Raw genomic sequence first — 14,826 nt, forward strand, 5'->3', positions numbered from 1 at the left:
GTACTCATCCTACGAACTTGGAAGGAATTTGACAATTGTAACTATCTTCAAGAAGGGAGATAAATCATGCAGTGGAAACTGAAGGTATTTCCCTCTTGTCCATAGCAGGGAAAATTCTGACACGCAATCTCCTGAATCACCTACTTCCCGTGGCTGAGGAAATCCTCCCAGAAACACAGTGTGGCTTTAGTCCTTCTGGAGGAACCTCTGACATGGTTTTTGTTGCTAGACAAATCCAACAAAAATGTTGAGAACAATACCAGGAACCCTTCATTGCATTCATCGACCTGACCAAAGCATTTGACTCAGTAAATTGTGAGACTCTGTGGATTCTGCTCTGAAGATTTGGATGTCCAAGAAACTTCTTCACAATACTGCAATTGCTTCATGATGATATGACTGCAACTGTCTTTGAGTGGGAGATCTAAAACAGACACCTTCAAATCCTGGACCAGTGTCAAGCAAGGCTGCGTGATAGCCCCCATTATGTTTGCAATCTACCTCACAGTGGCTATTCACTTCATCAAAAGACAATTCCCTCTGGTGTGACTATTAATACCATCTAGATGGGAAACTCTTTAACCTCAGTTGCTTCCGTGCCAAAACTATACTGACCACCAAAGACATACATGATCTATGGTTTACAGATGACTGCAGTGTTGTTGCTCACACTGTACCTGATTTGCAAGCCACTCTCAATCTCTTCAATTCTATATACAAAAAACTCAGCCTGTCCTTGATTGTTTCTAAAACAAAACTCATATCAACCCAGACCTGTTCAGTCAAATATTCCACCTCCCATATATGTTGAAAGAGAGTCTCTGGAATATGTTGAGTGCTTCTCATACCTTTGCAGCCACTTCTCTCAAAAGGTAACCATTGACGTGGAGATCCAATGTTGGATCAGCTGCACCAGCTCAGCCTTCTACAAACTACAGCAGCGAGTGTTTGATAACAAAGATCTCCGCAAGTCATAAAGGTCCTAATGTACAGAGCAGTTATCGTCACCACACTCCTGTACTGCAGCAAGACCAGGACTGTGTATCAGCAACACGTAAGAGCACTAGAGAAATTCCACCAGCAATGCCTCTGCTGCATCCTCTGGATTCAATGGGAGGATGGTCGAACAAATGCTCGTGTCCTTCTTGAATCCAGCTCCATAAGCATTCAGGCAAAACTCCGGCAAAATCAACTTCATTGCTGTCAGGGTGACCACAAAGTGTCTCCTCTGCCAGGTCCTGTTTTCTCAACTCTCAAATGGCCAGCGTTCCAAGGGAGGACAAAGAAAACACTACAAAGACACTCTGAAGCTCTCCTTGAAGTGTGACAGCATTGACATTAATGACTGGGAGGCGCTTACTACCAGTTGTTCAAAATGGCAATAATTTGTCTATCAAGTTGCATCATACTTTGAGTCACAACGTCTTAATGATGACACAGCGGCAGCAGAGAAGGAAATAAAAGGGAGCATATCCTACACCCCAGATCCCACTGCCTCGTGGGATGTTCTGCCCCATGTGCTCAAAGATCTGTGGTCAACAATCAGCCTTTTGAGTCACTGGAAGACCCATGGCAGAAAGTTGTGACCCTGAATAGACATCATCCTCAAATCGAGGGACAGCTGACGATGATGTTGGTAACTGTGGTAGCCATTTTGTGTGCCACATGATCCCACAAAACAACAATGAGATGAGTGTTTGTCTGTATTTTGTGGTGTTTGATTGAATGAGGAGTGATGACCAGGACGGTGAGAACTCTCATTCAAATATTGTAATAGGATTTTGTAATTTCGCCAGAATAAGCAGATTTGGTTTAACATCTTGTCAAAAGATGCCATCTCTGAAAATGTAGCACACCATGTGTGCTACACAGAATTGTCAGCCGAGATTACTTACGCGCTTGCCCTGGATTGGGGCTTGAACCCACAACCTCTGACTTGGGTGGGTGCACTGCTAACTGAGCCAAGCTGATCTTTTGAGATGGTGGGCAGCTGCTGTTTTATTTGGGGGTGGGAGCGAGAATGAGATGAATGAAAGGGAAAGAAAAAATGATATCGCCCTAGGTGACTTGGAAGTACTGAGCGATCAATTAAAGCCAACATTCCAGTGTTGTATGACGAGTCAGAAAAGCTCATTTACTGGTAGATTCTTTTAAAACACCACCTGATTTGTTTTGGTGCGGACAAAGGATTAACAAATGATTTGTAAAGTTCACATTTCACGCTCCTGGCATCTGTCTGTGGGAAACCATTGAGCGGGGGTGGGTGGGGGGGTGATTTGTATAGATAAGAACATTGAAGCTAGACAGTGTTACTTGCAAATTACCCAAAAGGCCCAGAAGACACCTAAGATACGATGAAATGAAAAGAATATTTTTATTATTATTCAGCACATCAGTGAGTTATTACTGACACTCCAGTGTAGTACTGAGGGAATATTGCACTGTCTGAGGTGGCATCTTCTGGATGAGACATTAAACTAAGGCCCTCTCTTCCCTCTCATGTGGATTTAAAATATCTCTTGGCACTATTGGAAGTGCAGTTGGGGAGTTATCCCTGATGTCCTGGTCAATGTTTACCCCTAAATCAACATCACTAAAACAGATTATTTGGTTATCTATCTAATTGCCCTTTGTGGGATCGTACTGTGTGCAAATTGTCTGCTGCGTTTCTGACTTTAAATTGGTGACTATATTTCAAAAAGTACTTCATTGACTGTAAAGTGCTTTGGGATATCCTGAGGTTGAGAAAGGCGCTATATAAATGTGAGTTCTTTCCTTTGCTTTGAGGGGTTATTGTAATGTGAGTGAGCTGTGAAGGTGGTAATTGAAATACACTTAGCTTTTCTTCATACAGCAGCGATATAGGTTGTTGAGGTGGTCAGTGATGGGTGCCTTTTCAAAAATAATAACTGTATTTGAAGTTTCCAGTCATGTACTTGTTCTCTTCAACAGGGTGAGAAATGGAGATGGCTGTCAGTGGGAGCATAAAGCGAAAATTCGAAGAGGTGGATGGTTCATCATTGTGTTCTTCACCCAAGGAATCGGATGATGACATTTCCAGCAGCGATAGTGCAGACAGCTGTGACAGCCTCAACCCCCCCACCTCCAGGGAACTGAGCCGTAAGTGCCTAAGGCAATTAAAGAGACAGGCTTTCATCATCATAACTATAGCGTGTAACTGGAGCAAGATGATAAATTATTACATGTCATCGTGGAAGAAAAAGAAAATCTTGGCTCCCTTACCGATTGATTTGTGCCCGGTTTTTTTTTTTGTGTGGGTCTGAGTGTCTTGGGATGAGGGATTTTGATTCAGCAGTGTAAACATCGAGGATTAGCTGGTGGACACTGATCTCCTGAAATCCAATCTAATCGAGTGCCAGTATAAAAGCAGCTCCCGTGAAGTACGAGATTTGTGCTGATAACTGTGTAATGTTGGCAACTCCACAGTGAAACTCGGTTTGAATTATTAAACTGTGGTTCTTCTCTGCCCACCTGCTCCCAACAACTTCAGCTCTAGGTAGCAAAGTACTAAATCCCACTTATCCAGCAAAAATGTGAGTTCTGATTTCCTACAGTGTAACTTGTCCCAGACAGCCTTCCCACACCATGCTTGCTATTGTGTTTAGTCAACCTACCACTGATGGAAATGCTTCAATTTGGCCATCCACTAATGGTTCAATCGGTATGTGCACCACCTCATGCACAGCTGAGCCTGGAAGGCCCAATGTTTGTTTGCCATTTGGTTGTTAACCATAGCAGGGATTGCGGGGAGACTCCTTCAATTGGTCTTTGCATCTCTTGGAGCAGAGTGGGAAACTCCTACTCCTGAACGTTATCTTCTGAAAAGCGCACATGTGTGGATGTAAGGTGCAGAGAATATTGGGTCATCTGTGATGCCCTCCATTGTTAAATGGCCTGCCTGCACTCCAACATGGTTATGCATGAAAAATGGCCACATTGATGAATAACCGATGACAGGCATCTGTAGGACGACCACAAGATTCAAGACCTTCAGGAGGCAAGTGGGAAATGCATGTTCAGCATTAAATCTTCACTTGTTTTTAAAAGAGGAATATTTTGGGTATTTGTGTGAATAGACTTCAGACCCCAGTCAGGTGACTGGATTACAGCTGCAGTTTGACCGATTTTAAAATAAGCAAAAACAAAATCCAAGAAGCCAATATTCAACAGAGCAGAAAACCTTCTTGACTGTCTGCAACCTTGTCCCTATTTTTTGCTGAAATTTTGTCCTTTTAATTACACAATACTGAAAATATTTCAATTCACAATAGAGACATCTGCTTGACAAATAAAATGACAAGTAGGACAGCTGAAGATCTGCCTAGAAGCAAAACTTTGGTGATGCACTGGCTCTTTGTAGTGCAGCAGGAGGATAGGAGGCAGCTGGGACTGTAAGCCTTTCCACAGCTATCAGCCGATTCTAACCAAAGTTCAGAGTCACTTTCTCTTCTCCTTCTTATGGCTCCCTGTGAAAACCTATGTGCAAGAAACCTATTTGTGGCTGTCCCTGGCTCCAAAGCTGCTAAGCTCCCCAGGTTGTTTTAACTAATCTCTAGGTTAAAGAATTAACAGAAGCCAACTAACAAGCCCTCCCTGTCCTACTATTATCTTCTGTAGTTTTTCTTGTCTGAAGTGTTGTCAAAACCTGGTCCTTTTAAGCCTTCATAAGCCAAAAGGGGGCAAGAAAACCAACTGAAGTAAATTAATGTTCAGTATTTCCCAGTTGATGGGCATCGTGCATCTCATCCTTGCTGGCTGCTCTTTGATCTGTCAAACACCTGAAGAGACAGAAAGCTCAGGCTGCGGTCTAGTTCTCTATCCATCCACTGAATATTGCTTTTCATATTGACTTAAATCCACTTGATCAATGGACGTCCAAACCCTCTACACCTCCATCCCCCACCAGGATGGTCTGAGGGCCCTTAGCTTCTTCCTTAAACAGAGGCCCAAACAATCCCCATCCACAACCACTCTCCTCTGTCTGGCTGAACTTGTTCTCTCACTGAACAATTTCTCCTGAAACTTGTCTCACTTCCTCCAAATAAAAGGTGTGGCTATGGGTACCCGCATGGGCCCCAGTTATGCCTGTCTCTTTATGGGGTATGTGGAACATTCCATGTTCCAGTCCTACTCCGGCCCCCTCCCACAACTCTTTCTCCGGTACATCGATGACTGCTTCGGTGCTGCTTCATGCTCTCGTCGGGACCTGGAAAAATTTATTAATTTTGCTTCCAATTTCCACCCCTCCATCATTTTCACATGGTCCATCACTGATGCTTCCCTCCCCTTCCTTGACCTCTCTGTCTCTATTTCTGGTGATAGACTGTCCACTAATATTCATTACAAGCCCACCGATTCCCACAGCCACCTCGACTCCTCACACTCTGCTTTCTGTAAGGACTCCATCCCATTCTCTCAGTTCCTTTGCCTCCGTCGCATCTGTTCCGATGATGCCACTTTCCAAAACAGCGCTTCTGACATGTCTTCCTTCTTCCTTAACCGAGGTTTCCCACCCACAGTGGTTGACATGGCCCTCAACTGTGTCCACCCATCTCCCGCGCCTCTGCCCTCACACCTTCCTCTCCCTCCCAGAACCATGATAGGGTCCCCCTTGTCCTCACTTTTCACCGCACCAGCCTCCGCATTCAAAGGGTCATTCTCCTCCATTTCCGCCAACTCCAGCATGATACCACCGCCAAACACATCTTCCCTTCACCCCCTCCGGCGGCATTCCGCAGGGATCATTCCCTCTGGGACACCCTGTTCCACTCCTCCATCACCCCCAACACCTCAACCCCCTCCCACGGTACCTTCCCATGCAATCGCAGAATGTGTAACACCTGCCCCTTTCATTCCCCCTTCCTCACCATCCAAGGGCCCAAACACTCCTTTCAAGTGAAGCAGCATTTCACTTGCACTTCCCTCAATTTAGTCTACTGCATTCGCTGCTCCCAATGTGGCTTCCTCTACATTGGAGAGACCAAACGCAGACTGGGTGACCGCTTTGCGGAACACCTTCAGTCTGTCCGCAAGCATGACCCAGACCTCCCTGTCGCTTGCCATTTCAACACTCCACCCTGCTCTCTTGCCCACATGTCCGTCCTTGGCCTGCTGCAATGTTCCAGTGAAGCTCAACGCAAACTGGAGGAACAGCACCTCATCTTCCGACTAGGCACTTTACAGCCTTCCGGACTGAATATTGAGTTCAACAACTTCAGACCATGAACTCTCTCCTCCATCCTCACCCCTTTTTCCAAATATTTATTTTAAAATTTTTATATACTTTTTTTCCCACCTATTATTATTATTTTTAAAATTTATTTCCATTCATTGTTTTATCCCCACCTTTTAGCCTATTTTGATCTTTTCTCCCATACCGTCCCCTCCCCCCACCCCACCCCCAGTAGGGCCATCTGTCACTTGCTCATTCTGCTCTCTACTCTTAATGTCACCATCTGCACCTCCTTTAGCCAGTATCACCACCATCAACACCCCTTTGACCTTTTGTTTATGACACCTTTCACAATCTCACCTTTACCCCCGCCGTTAAACAGTATATATTTCACCATATTTCTTCTCTTTAGCTCTGAAGAAGAGTCATACAGACTCAAAACGTTAACTCTGTCTTTCTCTCCACAGATGCTGTCAGACCTGCTGAGTTTTTCCAGCACTTTTTGTTTTTGATCAATGGTTGCACTTGACTATGAATTTCACCCTTTTCCTTAATCTTTTTTACTCATTCTAAATTTGATGACCCTTTGTCTCTTATTCCCCAATCAGAGGAAGTAAGTTTTCCCTATTCACTCATTTTAAAAACCTCAATTAAATCTCTTCATATTCTCTGCTCTTGGGGAAATAGTGCCAGTATCTCGAGTCTACACCAGTAGTGTCAAACAAGGTCATAGTAAGTCAGCAGCATGTTTTACGCTATTAGCATAGACCAATTTCACCTAGATAAAAGCAAAATACTGCGGATGCTGCAAATCTGAAACAAAAACAGAAAATGCTGGAAAAACTCAGCAGGTCCAGCAGCATCTGTGGAGAGAGAAACAGAGTTAACGTTTCGAGTCCGTACTCAACAGCTTGAATTTTCCTCACCTTGATAAATGCATTAAAGGAGATACTTTCAGGACCGGGAAACTTGGAAGCAGCACTTTGCTCTTTGGGCTGCTGTAACTAATAATCCTACTGATGGCACTTGGGCCAGTTTTAATTGACTTCTTGCTGCACATTGGTGGGTAGAAATTCATCTTTGGACGGTATTCAAAATGGGCAATATCGTATCAGCTACCTGTTACGCTCCCTGCCTGACGCTCAGTTTAGTTGACCTCAATGGAACTGAGTATCAAGTGTGTTGTGTGACGGGCGTCCAATACAATACCACTCGTTTAGCATCTCTGCCTGGCAAACCTCTTCCCTGGCTTTTCCTCAAAGCTAAGCTTGTTGGGAGCAGCATGCATCAGGACTGGGGAGAGGTTTACAGTTGTTTAGTGATTGAGGGTTCCTCAGTAACTCTGCAAGTTGCTTCACTTGAACTTTAATCAGAGGATGCTAATCATGGAGAATTCCCAGTGACCTTTCAGCACAAACAAGTAGGTGGATAAGGTCGGGGACAGGCAACCAAAGCATTTGAATTGAAGGATGGAGTGATAACAGTTGCTTGCAAAGAGCTGGCTGGCTGCTGTTGAAACTAGATGGAGCTGAGCAGTAACTAAGTGGTGGGCGACACTTCTGCAGCTATGGTCTTCACATAAGTTCAATGAAAACTGACTCATCAGCTGCAGAAATTTGAGTAACTAGGTTTAAACTGGTGAGGTGGGGTTTATTTCCAAAATGTGATAATGTTGGGAACAGTGCTCTCAAATACTCTTTTCCCATCTCAGTGAAAAGCTCTGTTCAATTTTAACCACATTTCACAGATGACTTCCCTTAGTCAGACACCGTTTTTCACAAAGGCACAAGCCACTATATTTTTATGCAATCCTTCCTTAGTGCTTGAAATGATTGATGGACCCAGAAGAACTAGTTGTGCTGATGCTGACCTTTGGGTTCATGATTGCTATTTGGTTGAAAGTGTTTTCCCTCCATCAGTTGGAGCATTTTAACCGTGGTGGGTTTTTAATTATCAATAACTCGAGTTCTCATCACAGTAAAATTGACATAAGTTTATGGAGTCTAGAGAGTTCGCCTGGATTTCTGGCTCTGCTGCTGAGGGCCTATAACCAACCCTCACACCTATTAAAACTAAAGACGCGCATTTATGTAGTGCCTTTCACAACCTCCCATGGTGCTTTATAGCCAGTGATGTACTTTTTTGAAGTTACATAGGATTAAGTAGGAAATACGGCACCGAAACAGGCCATTCAGCCCAACTATCCATGCTTATGTTTATGCCCCACTCGAGCCTTCTCTCATCTTTCTCATCTAAACCTACCATCATAACCCTCTATTCCATTTTCTCTCATATGCTTGTCTAGCTTCCTCTTAAATGCATCTATACGATTCACTTCAACCACTCTCTATGGTAGTACATTCTCACCACCCTTTGGGTGAAGAAGTTTCTACTGAATTCCCTATTGGATTTCTTGGTGACAATCTTATATTGATGGTCCCTAGTTATGCTCTTCCCCACAAGAGGAAACATTCTCTCTGTATCCACTCGATCAAAACCTTTCAGAATTTTAAAGACCTCTATTAGATCAGCCTTCTTTTTCAAGAGAAAAGATACCCAGCCTGTCAATCCTTTCCTGATATGTACGCCCGTACATTTCTGGTATTATCCTTGTAAACCTTCTCTGCACACTCTCCAGTCCCTCTATGTCCTTTATATGACATGGCAAACAAAACTGTGCGCAGTGCTCTGTGTCGTCTAACCAAGGCTCGATACAGGTTTAGCATAACTTCCCTACTTTTCAATTCTATCCCTCTAGAAATAAAGCCTAGTGCTTGGTTTGCTTTTATTTCATGGCCTTGCTAACCTGTGGCACAACTTTTAATGATTGGTGTGTTTGCGCTCTCTTTGTTCCTCTCCCCCCACCTAGAATTGCACCTTCTAAGTAATAGGTGACCTCCCTATTCTATCGACCAAAATGTATGACCTCACATTTATTTGTGTAGAATTTCATTTGCCAATTATTTGCCCATTGTGCAAGTTCATTAATGTGCTCCTGTGATTTGCTGCAGAGTTCCTCATTATTGACTATTCCCCCCCACCCCCGAATTTGGTGTCAGCTGCAAATTTAGAAATTGTGGGCCGGATTTTATGGCCCTGCCCGCCACTGGGTTTGTCCAGTCCTGCTGATAGTCAGTGGGCTTTTGGCTGGGCAGCCGAATCTCCACGGCAGGTCCCGGCACGATGGAGCCAGAAAATCCCAACCTGTGTTTCTGATTCCAAAGTCCAAATGGTTAATGTAAATTGTGAACAGCAGTGTTCCTAGAACTGATCCTTGTTGAACACCACTTCCCACCTTCTACCACTCTGAATAACTACCCTTTATTCCCGCTCTCTACTTTCTGCCTTGAAGCCAGCTAGCAATCTATTCTGCCATTTGTCCCCTCACTCCCCATTCTCTGACCTTATTCATTACTATATTATGGGGTACCTTATTGAAGGTCTTTTGAAAATACAAATAAATTACATTCACTGCATTACCATTGTCTACCCTCTCTGTTGCCACCTCATAAAATTCAATAATGGTGAAGCAAGATTTTCTCTTTCAAAATCCACGCTGACTATTTGCGGGGAGGTGGTGGCTTAGTGGTAATGTCACTGAACTAATAATCCAAAGGACCAGGCTAATGATCTGGGTTCAAATCCCACCACGGCAATTAATAAATCTGGAATTCAAAGCTAGTCTAATGGTGACCACAAAACGATTGTCAATTGTCATAAAAACCCATATGGTGCACTACTGTCCTTTAGGGAAGGAAATCTGCCTTCCTTGTCTTGTCTGGCCTACATGTGACTCCAAACCCACAGCAATGTGGTTGAGTCTTAACTCCCCTCTGAATTGGCCTAGCAAGCCACTCAGTTGTATCAAAACCACTACAAAATATAAAAGGAATGAAACTGGACAGGCCACCCGACATTGACTGGAAATGACAACAGCACACTCAGCCCTGTCGATCCTGCAAAGCCCTCTTTGCTAACATCTGGGGGCTTGTGCCAAAATTTGGAGAGCTGTCCCGCAGACTAGTCAAGCAACAGCCTGACATAGTCATACTCACAGAATCATATCTTACAGATTATGTCCCAGATACCACCATCACCATCCCTGGCTATGTCCTGTTCCACCAACAGGACAGACTCAGCAGAGATGGCGAGGGAACCAACAAGAAGGAAAAACCTATTTGACCTCATCCTCACCAATCTACCTGTCGCAAATGCATCTGTCCATGACGGTATTGGTAGGAGTGACCACCGCACAGTCCTTGTGGAAACGAAGTTCCGTCTTCACATTGAGGATACCCTCATCATGTTGTGTGGCACTAACAATGTGCTAAATGGGATAAAATTTGAACAGATCTAGCAACTCAAAACTGGACATCCATGAGGTGCTGTGAGCCATCAGCAGCAGCAGAATTGTAGACAACCACAATCTGTAACCTCATGGCCTGGCATATCCCCCACTACCATCAAGCCAGAGGATCAACCCTGGTTCAATGAAGAGTGCAGCAGGGCATGCCACGGGTAGTGCCAGGCATACCTGAAAATGACATGTCAAAATGGTGAAGCTACCACACAGGACTATTTGCGTGCCAAACAGTGTAAGCAGCATGTGATGGACAGAGCTAAGAGATCCCACAGCCAAAGGATCAGATCTAAGCTCTGATGTCCTGCCACAACTAGTTGTGAATGGCAGAGGACAAGTAAACAACTAACTGGAGGAGGAGTCTCCACAAACATCCCCATCCTTGTTATGATGTGATAGATGATGTGTGCAAGGCACATCAAATCCACAAGGGAAACTTGATCACGACTGTTTTGCAATTTGTATTTTATTTTGAGTTGCGTGCCCTGAATTCAGAAGTAATAAGACTACCACGACTTCAGAGGTTTTTAGAAAGCTTAATTAAACATTTATTAACAAAAGAAAAGATTTCAAGCACGTACATAGGCCTACAAATTACTACTATAATAACTCCTAAAATTCCTAATTAATCTGGCTTCCAGTTACACCTCCGTTAAGGCAACAGTAAAAACAAATAGATTTAAACAGACCCAGGGAAAGCAACACAATACCCTCGAGAGAGAGTTTCAAAGTGAGTTTTCTCAGCTTCAGTTCCTGTAGACAGCAACTTGATGCACAGAGGCTGGAAGCTTTTCACACTTGTGTTAGATCTTAGAATGCCTTCTCCTCTTACACGTAGCCTCATCTCCTTTATACATGTTTCTACATTTTAATGCAAATTCCATTGTTCCCATATGTTTTTGCAATTTTACTTATCTCGTAATATAAATCTTTCATAGTACTAATTTTATTAGTAACCTTTGGGAAAAATAAACACACTGTTTGGCTTAGCTTCTTCTGGCTAGGTGTAACATCTTACCATCCCTTTGAAATTCAAACTATGCTTTATCTAAAATGCAAATTTTCCTTTCACTATCAGTGCAAAAGACAAGGCTGAAGCAATTACAGCCACCTTCAGCCAGAAGTGCTGAGTAGATCCATCTCAGCCTCCTGCTGAGGTCCCCAGCATCACAGATGCCAGTCTTTAGCCAATTCGATTCACTCCACGTGATATCAAGAAACGGTTGAAGGCACTGGATACTGCAAAGACTATGAGCCCTGACAACATTCCAGCAATAGTACTGAAGACTTGTGCTCCAGACCTAGCCATGTCCCTAGCCAAGCTGTCCCAGTTATGCTACAACAGTGGCATCTACCCGGCAATGTGGAAAATTGCCCAGGTATGTCCTGTCCACAACAAGCAGGACAAATCTAACCCGGCCAATTACCACCCCATCAGTCTACTCTTGATCATCAGTGCTATCAAGTGGCACTTGCTTAGCAATAACCAGGTCACTGATGCTCAGTTTGAGTTCTGCCAGGGTCACTCAGCTTCTGACCTCATTACAGCCTTGGCCTAAACATGGACAAAAGAGCTGAACTCCCGAGGTGAGGTGAGAGTGACTGTCCTTGACAGCAAGGCCGTATTTGACCGAGTGTGGCATCAAGGAGTACTAGCAAAACTGGAATCAATGGGAATCGGGAGGGGGAAACTCTCCGCTGGTTTGTGTCATAACCCAGCACAAAGGAAGATGGTTGTGGTTCTTGGAGATCAATCATCTCAGTCCCGGGACATCACTGCAGGAGTTCCTCAGGATCCTAGGCCCACCGTCTTCAGCTGTTTCATCAATGACCTTCTTTCCATCACAAGGTCAGAAGTGGGGAAGTTCGTAGTTGATTGTGCAATGTTCAGCACCATTTGTGTCTCCCCAGATACTGAAGCAGTCAGTGTCCAAATGCAGCAAGAACTGGACAATATTCAGGTTTGGGCTGATAAGTGGCAAGTAACATTCGCGTCACACAAGTGTCAGGCAATGACCATCTCTAACAAAGCGAGAATCTAACCATCGCTCCTTGATATTCGATGGTATTGACATTGCTGAATTCTCCACCATCAACATCCTGGGCGTTATCATTGACCAGAAACTGAACTGGACTAGCCATATAAATACTGTGGCTACAAGAGCAGGTCAGAGGTTGGGAATCCTGCAGCGAGATTTCTGAAGGAGAGTATCTATCTCCACTTGGAGAGGCAAGGTTTGATCAGGGATAGTCAGCATGGCTTTGTCAGAGGGAGGTCATGCCTAACAAATTTGATTGAATTTTTTGAGGAGGTGACCAGGTGTGTAGATGAGGGTAGTGCAGTTGATGTAGTTTATATGGATTTCAGCAAAGCCTTTGACAAGGTCCCACATGGGAGACTTAAAAAGAAGGCAAAGGCACATGGGATACAGGGTAATTTGATAAGATAGATTCAAAATTGGCTTAATTGTAGGAGGCAGAGGGTGATGACAGAAGGATGCTTTAGTGACTGGAAGCCAGTGTCCAGTGGCGTACCACAGGAATCTGTGCTGGGTCCCCTATTATTTGTCATTTATATAAATGGCATAGATGTGGGGGTAGGATTAGTAAGCTTGTGGATGACACAAAGATTGGCCGGGTGGTTAACAGTGAGGTTGAGTGTCTTGGGCTACAGGAAGATATAGACGGGATGGTCAAATGGGCAGATAAGTGGCAGATGGAATTTAACCCTGAAAAGTGTGAGGTGATACACTTTGGAAGGAGTAATTTGACAAAGAAATATTCAATGAATGGCATGGCACTAGGAAGTTCTGAGGAACAAAGGGACCTTGGCGTGTGTGTCCATGGATCTCTGTAGGCGGAGGGCATGTTAGTTGGGTGGTGAGAAAGGCATATGGGACACTTGCCTTTATTAATCGAGGCATAGATTACAAAAGTAGGGAGGTCATGTTGGAGTTGTATAGAACCTTGGTGAGGCCACAGCTGGAGTACTGTGTGCAGTTCTGGTCGTCACATTATAGGAAGGATGTGATTGCACTGGAGGGTGTGCAGAGGAGATTCACCAGGATGTTGTCTGGGATGAAACATTTAAGTTATGAAGAGACGTTGGATAGACTTGGGTTGTTTTCGTTGGAGCAGAGAAGACTGAGGGGCGACCTGACTGAGGTGTACAAGATTATGAGGGGCATAGACAGGGTGGATAGGGAGCAGCTGTTCCCCTTAGTTGAAGGGTCAGTCACAAGGGGGCATAAGTTCAAGGTGAGGGGCAGGAGGTTTAGGGGGGATGTGAGGAAAAACTTTTTTACCCAGAAGGTGGTGACAGTCTGGAATGCGTTGCCTGGGAGTGTGGTGGAGGCGGGTTGCTTCACATCCTTTAAACAGTACCTGGATGAGCACTTGGCACGTCATAACATTCAAGGCTATGGGCCAAGTGCTGGTAAATGTGATTAGGTAGGTAGATCAGGTGTTTCTCACGTGTCGGTGCAGACTCAATGGGCCGAAGAGCCTCTTCTGCACTGTGTGATTCTGATTCTGAGTAACTCGCCTCTTGACTCCCCAAGGCCTGTCCACCATCTACAAGGCACAAGTCAGGAGTGTGATGGAATACTGACCACTTGCCTGGATGAATGCACCTCCAACAACACTCAAGAAGCTGGACACCATCCAGGACAAAGCAGCCCACTTGATTGGCATCCCATCCGCCACAATAAACATTCAATCCCTCCACCACAGACGCACAGTAGCAGCAGTGTGTACCATCTACAAGGTGCACTGTAGCAACTTACCAAAGCTCCTTCGACAGCATCTTCCAAACCCATGACCTTTACCACCTAGAAGGACAAGGGCAGCAGATGCATGGGAACGCCACCACCTGCAAGTTCCCCTCCAAGTCATACACCATCCTGACTTGGAAATATATCGCCATTCCTTCACTGTCGCTGGGTCAAAATCCTGGAACTCCCTCCCTAACAGCACTGTGGGTGTACCTACACCACATGGACTGCAGCGGTTCAAGAAGGCAGCTCACCCCCACCTTCTCAAGGGGCAATTAGGGATGGACAACAAATTTTGGCCTAGTCAACGATGCTCACATCCCATGAACAAATAATAAAAAAAGATAATTTCTAGATGTTCTTCTATTCTCTCTTTTAGTAAGAATTCCACTATTTTTCCTACACTGATGTTAAGCTTACTGGCATATAATCCCTTGGACATGTTCTGTTCCCCTTCTTAAATATGGAATTATAGTAGCTTTCAGCCAGTCCTCTGGCAC

The 14,826-nt window shown here is 44.4% G+C and overlaps 1 protein-coding gene across 5 annotated transcripts in view; it reads left to right on the forward strand.

Annotated features, from left to right (window-relative positions):
• The window catches only part of LOC144672701 (cysteine/serine-rich nuclear protein 2-like), a 73,056-nt gene that overhangs the window by 38,100 nt on the left and 20,130 nt on the right, over nt 1–14,826 (forward strand). For all 5 annotated transcript variants that reach the window (XM_078534623.1, XM_078534625.1, XM_078534622.1 and 2 more), the window contains one exon: nt 2,953–3,120. In XM_078534623.1, the coding sequence (XP_078390749.1) occupies nt 2,961–3,120 (160 nt within the window). In that variant the 5' untranslated portion in view covers nt 2,953–2,960. The remainder of the gene's footprint in view (nt 1–2,952; nt 3,121–14,826) is intronic.

The sequence above is a fragment of the Cetorhinus maximus genome, chromosome X (assembly GCF_964194155.1).
Source record: "Cetorhinus maximus chromosome X, sCetMax3.hap1.1, whole genome shotgun sequence".
Classification (NCBI taxonomy): Eukaryota; Metazoa; Chordata; class Chondrichthyes; order Lamniformes; family Cetorhinidae; genus Cetorhinus; species Cetorhinus maximus.